Consider the following 6,035-nt stretch of genomic DNA (forward strand, 5'->3'; position numbering starts at 1 on the left):
ATCAGTTTATCATTCCAGAAGAACATGAATCCAAACCAGCAGCACTACATGGACATACATATAAGGCATTATTACAATATTTACATGTTTTTTTCTTTATAAAACTGTACAGTCATGTCAGCAGCAGGTGTATAATTTCATTTTCATATTCGTATAACACAATGCTTGTCTCCAAGACAAAAAAATAAGACCTTATCTAGCCATACGATTCCCTTTCTTTAGGTTTTCAGCTTCTGTTGTGAAGGACAATTAAGTGTTAAAATATATTTTAATCATTAAATAGACATTTTTGATTTTGCATATTATGTATAATATTTTAGATTAGTTGCAATTATTGTATAAATGTTTATTATAAATAATAATAATAATAATGTTAACATTTAATTGTTTGTACATATTTCAGATAGTATATAAAATATTATTAAAATAATATTTTATAATATTTATAAAATGTGTTATATTGATGTTTACACTACCATTCAAAATCCTAGGGTCAGGAAAAATTTTAAGAAATTAGAAATTAATATTTTTATTCAGCAAGGATGCATTAAATTGGTCAAAGGCGACAGTAAAGAGGTTAGTAATGTTACAAAAGATTTTTATTTCAAATAAATGCTGTTGGTTCCACCAAAGTATCCTGGGGAAGAAAAAAAATACTGTTTTCGATTCTTTTTTTTTGAACTTTCTTTAGATGAAAGTAATAATATTAGAATGATTTCTGAAGATCATGTGACACTGAAGACTGGAGTAATGATGCTGAAAATACAGCTGCGCATCACAGAAATAAATTACATTTTACAATATATTAAAATAGAAAACAGTTATTTTAAATAGTAAAAATATTTTACCATTTTTACTGTATTTTAGATCAAATAAATACAGCCTCGGTGAGCATTAAACATCATACAAACCCCAAGCTTTTTAATTGTACTGTAAAAGATCATATTTAATGATTATTCTGTTTTTATTATCAGTAAATGTAACTATATATTGAGCATTTCCATATTTTTCCATGTTACTCGCATCAGCATTTTATAAAGTCAACAAGCCATTTGAAGCAGTGACTTTACCAGGGTTTTAGGAGTAAAAACACCCCTAACGTCACTGTAACACTCTGAGGCTTTTTACTTTACAAGAAAATGAAGTCGAAGTTAATTCAGCAGGCAAACGGCCAACAGACGAACACGTTTGGTGAAGCGATCCAGGATGAACGCATTCATGCCAGATCCCTTCTCAAAACGGCTTTGTGGTTTCTGGAAATTAATCGCTTTTTCCGTCAACTCACCTCGCCTTTCAACATTTAATCATCTCGGATGAGAAAAATAATCAGAGATTCGGTCAAACAAACGCATCTGAAAGGTGCTTGGAGGGAGAAACCGCGACTGGAGTCCTGACAGATGGGCTGTTGGGAATCTTGGCTCTCCTCTAAACGTCAACAGCCGTGAATAGCCTCCTTTCTCAGCGCGCTATTAAACTTCATTAGAAGCTATCACGGGTGTTTTGCTATTTTGATAAGCCCTACCACAGCCATACATCACTGGTGGCTTTCATTCCCTAAACACAAGCTCACCATGTTCATGTTCCTGCGGGCTCTGGAGCGCTGTTGTGGTTGGAAATGTGATTTATGATTTCAACCTTTGTTTTGTTTTTGCGAAAACTGTCCATAAAGGGTCCAACAGACTCGAAACGCCACCGTTCGAGTCCCTCGGTGAGCATAAAACCAATCGAACGGGAGACGGACGGTTTAGCTTGGATCAGGAGATTCTGAGGGTTCTTTTCATCTTTGGCTGTTCCTAGACAGAAACGGGAAACGCAAGGTTCTTCCTCTCGGACCGTGTTTCCCACGATGCATGGCGTGAGTTCTCGTGGCGAGCGGGTCACTGGCTCTCGTCCATGCTGACACCCAGCCGCTTCATGACGGTGACCCGAGAGCTGTACTCGCTGGGTTTCTGCAGCAGCTCTGATTTGGGCTGAAAATGCTCCAACAGGATCTTCAGGACGTTCTCCAACTTCACGTCCATCTGAAGCACCTACAAACAAAGAGACATTTCAGCTGAGAATACGCTGTAGTGGGCTCCTGACTAAAAAAGGTTGAAGATTCAAGCCGTGCAAGGGGTTAATCCATGAACAATCACCATAGTGCTCCAGTAATGCACTTAACCTCAGACTGTTTAACCCTTAGAGCCTGAAAATCGGGCTGAAATCTCTTCATTGTGTCCATTTAGAGCTGTGTGTTCAGATTATTTCAAACAATACATTATTGTTTACACTAAAGGCAACTATTACTGCATTAAAAAGCATTAAGTAGACACTTTAGAAGTAAATTAAGTGAATCTAATGACCATAATTCACCCCAATTAATTTTTTTTAAATAAAATAAATACATATTTTTTTAGAGCCATTTATTATATTTTATTACTTTTTTTACATTATTGTAAAATAGTTTTCAATTAAATTAGTATGCAACAATTACTACCCTGATGTATACCTTACAAGTTAAATAACATATCCTTTTTTGCATTAAATGAACAAATGAATGAATTAATATTTTATTAAATTTTTTTTCATTAATGAGGTGAAAATGTATTTAATTGTCATCAAAATAAAGTCACAAAATCGTTGTTTTGTTATCACTGACATACTATAATAGTTAATGCAAATATTTGGTTACACTTTATTTTAAGGTGTCCTTGTTGCAGTGTAATTATACATTTAAGTACTGAGTAATATTAATTAACTACATGTACTAATTATGTGGTTAGGGTTAGGATTAGGGTTTGGCTTAGGGGTGCTTGCATGTAATTATGCATAATTCATTATTATAATAGTAAGTACATGTAACGTGCAACAAGGACACCTTAAAATAAAGTGTTACCAAATATTTTTAATTTGTTTTTATTTTTTATTTCCTGTTTTCATTTTCATTTTACTTAAATTTGAATAACTTTGTTGTGTGTTTTTGTCATTTTATTATTATTTTTTTTTAATGTCTACATATTTTTTTTATTAATTTTCCATCAACTTGATGTGAAATGTTGGTAACTAGCTGAAATAAAATAAGATTAAGTTATATATCTATATATATATATATATATATATATATATTTTTTTTTTTTTTTTGGATTATATTATATGCATCACTATGCAAAAACTTTTAATGGTCTTGATGAAAAAAATAATTTCCCATAGAGATGCATGATGTATTCACAACATACTGGTTGCTGGAGAATTTTTTAAGCATTTTTATTTCATTTATTTATTGCATCATATATTACACATTTCATTTGCCTGTACTTGCCTGACTTTAACAATCATCTAGCACTAACTTGAAGGGACAGAGATTAATTGATGTAACACTTTAAGAGCTTTTTATTTATTTAAGAGCACTTTCTCTTTAAGAGACACTATACATTTTGGTTTGAAATATGACCTGGATATGCTTCATAAAATTCACCCAGTCAGGGTTCTTCAAGCCTATTTAAATAAATAATTGAAAAACAAAAAAAAAAAACTAAATCAAATGCATTTGAGAAAGGGTAAACAAGAACAGCGCACATCAAAGAATATGTGACATTAACACAAATTCTCAGAAACAGCCATTTATGCATTAGTGTTTTTCTTTCAGAATGGGTTATTCATTTAAAATACTCGGTTTATGAGCCCTCGCAAGTCATCATTTAACTGTCCAGCACACACACAAAACAAAAACAGGTCATCATTAACGTGAAACGCCAACACAAGCATGAAAAGAGTCGGCGCACTGCGAGCCGACATAAATATATTTTCATAAAGAGAAGGAGCATTCACTGCCTGTTAGAGGGGAAATATAAATCTAAACCATAAACATGTCATTGATAATCTACGGCATTATCTGCATTACCAAGCGAGGCGCTGCGCTCAGATTAGGAATTCCTCTGGTCTGTGGAGCCGGAGCACACTGACCCATGGAGACCCCTGGAAAAACAACTCTAAAACAGCCACAGAAATTGTGCTTGGACTGCAAATTCACCTTCAAACTTTAGTGTTTGATAAACTGCTCTGAGAACAGGCTGCAGGTTTGATGTTTTACGCCCAAATCACCACCAGTGGAATCGAGAACCAACCACAGAGGTCCTTGTTTATTCCTTGCATTTTCAATGATAAAAAAAAAAAAAAAATTAAAAAGTATTTTTGTCCGATTCCCCAGTTAACATATCTAAATAACATTAATTAGCTATTGAATGAATAGTTCACTATAAAAAAAAAAAAAAAAAAAAAAATTGTTGACAATTCAGACACCCTCAGGCCATCCGAGATGTAGATGAGTTTGTTTCTTCATCAGATTTGGAGCAATGTAGCATTGCATCACTTGCTCACCAATGGATGTGAATGGGTGCCGTCAGAATGAGAGTCCAAACAGCTGATAAAAACATCACAATAATCCACAAATAATCCACAGCACTCCAGTCCATCAGTTCACATCTGGAGAAGACAGAAGCTGAAACAAATCCAGCATTAAGACGTTTTAAACTTCAAACTGAAAAAGTAATCTTGTCTGAATCAGGAGAGAAATCTGCACAGATCAAGCACAGTCTAAAACAGCTCTAAACAAATATGTGGGTGGATTTTGATGTGAGAGACAACAAGAGACAGACTTTTTCACTGGAGGAAGCGTTATTATGGACTCATATTTTGGCAAGAAGCAACAGTTTGAAGTTAAAAACGTCTTTTCAGTCAATTTTCAGCAAATTTTAATTTTTGGGTGAACTATTCATTTGAGAATGTTTTAAAAGTCAAAAAAGACACAAAAGATAAAAAAAGAGAAACCTTATTCTTGGCCCTGGAGCACAAAACCAGTCTTAAGTGTAAAAATTTTGAAACTGAGATTTATACACCGTCTTAAAGCTGAATAAATAATCTCTCCATTGATGTATGGTTTATTAGGAGGACAATATTTGTCTGAGATACAACTATTTAAAAATCTGGAATCTGAGGTTGCAAAAAAATCCAAATACTGAGAAAATCACCTTTAAAGTTGTTCAAATTAATTCTTAGCAATGCATTTTACTAATCAAAAATTAAGATTTGATATATTTACGGTAGGAAATTTACTAAATATCTTCATGGAACATGATCTTTACTTAATATCCTAATGATTTTTGGCATGAAAGAAAAATCTATAATTTTGCCCCATACAATGTATTTTTGGCTATTGCTACAAATATACCCCAGAGACTTAAGACATTTTTGCAGTGCTTGTCTTTTGTTATGGCTCCATTTATCGTCTACCATGTAAAAAATCTGAACACTTAGATAAGAAATAACAACCCCTCAACAACAGCAGCTCCTTGAATACTTGCGTTTTGCGCAGCTAAACAGTAATAAATAGCTTCTCTCTCATCTGTGCCAACTGGATCTGCTCCTCCTGAAGATGAAATGCAAAACACCAGACAGACTTTGCTTCCTTTGAGCTGACTATCTATCATGGTTAAGTCAATAATCATCTCCCCAAAAAGAAGAATTTTATCTTTATGAGCTCTGTGAAAAACAGCACACTCCGTTCATTCATCGTGCTGATAAGAGCTCTGGGATTTCGTACTTCAGCCGGTCTGGACGAGCAGCCGCTGATGAAGCGTTGGCTTGTTTTGAATCGGCTGACTACACGCCATCTCTGCTGTCTCTTCACATGTCAGATTGGAGGCTGGATTGTAGCCAAAGCTTTTAGATTGCAAAAATGCCTCAAGAAACTGTTAACAACCAAGATAAACTGTGTTTTAGTGTTTTTTGGGGGCAGGACGGGGTGGAGGTGTTCTGGGACTGTGAACATGACCGCTGGCTGAGTCTCAAAGCAGCTGTCCTTTTCACAAGAGACTAAAAACACATCCATCCATCCAAGAATTAAACTTCCTTTGTTTTTAATTAAAGCTATAAAAGTCCTTCAGTCGAGAGCAGTGAGTGATTTTCTGTCTTTTGTTGTTTGATTAATATTAAGCACACAGTCAGCAGCAGGAATATTCGGCTGCTGTCACTTTAAGAGCTGCATGGATCCAATACAC

General features: G+C 34.4%; 1 protein-coding gene across 1 annotated transcript in view; it reads right to left on the reverse strand.

Moving 5' to 3' along the window:
• Positions 1–808: 808 nt before the first annotated feature.
• LOC122135528 (potassium voltage-gated channel subfamily KQT member 1-like) overlaps positions 809–6,035 on the reverse strand; it is a 143,385-nt gene continuing 138,158 nt past the window's right edge. The window contains exon 19 of the mRNA XM_042714992.1: positions 809–2,030. Within this exon, the coding sequence (XP_042570926.1) occupies positions 1,878–2,030 (153 nt within the window). The 3' untranslated portion in view covers positions 809–1,877. The remainder of the gene's footprint in view (positions 2,031–6,035) is intronic.

Source organism: Cyprinus carpio, chromosome A25 (assembly GCF_018340385.1).
Source record: "Cyprinus carpio isolate SPL01 chromosome A25, ASM1834038v1, whole genome shotgun sequence".
NCBI classification, from domain to species: Eukaryota; Metazoa; Chordata; class Actinopteri; order Cypriniformes; family Cyprinidae; genus Cyprinus; species Cyprinus carpio.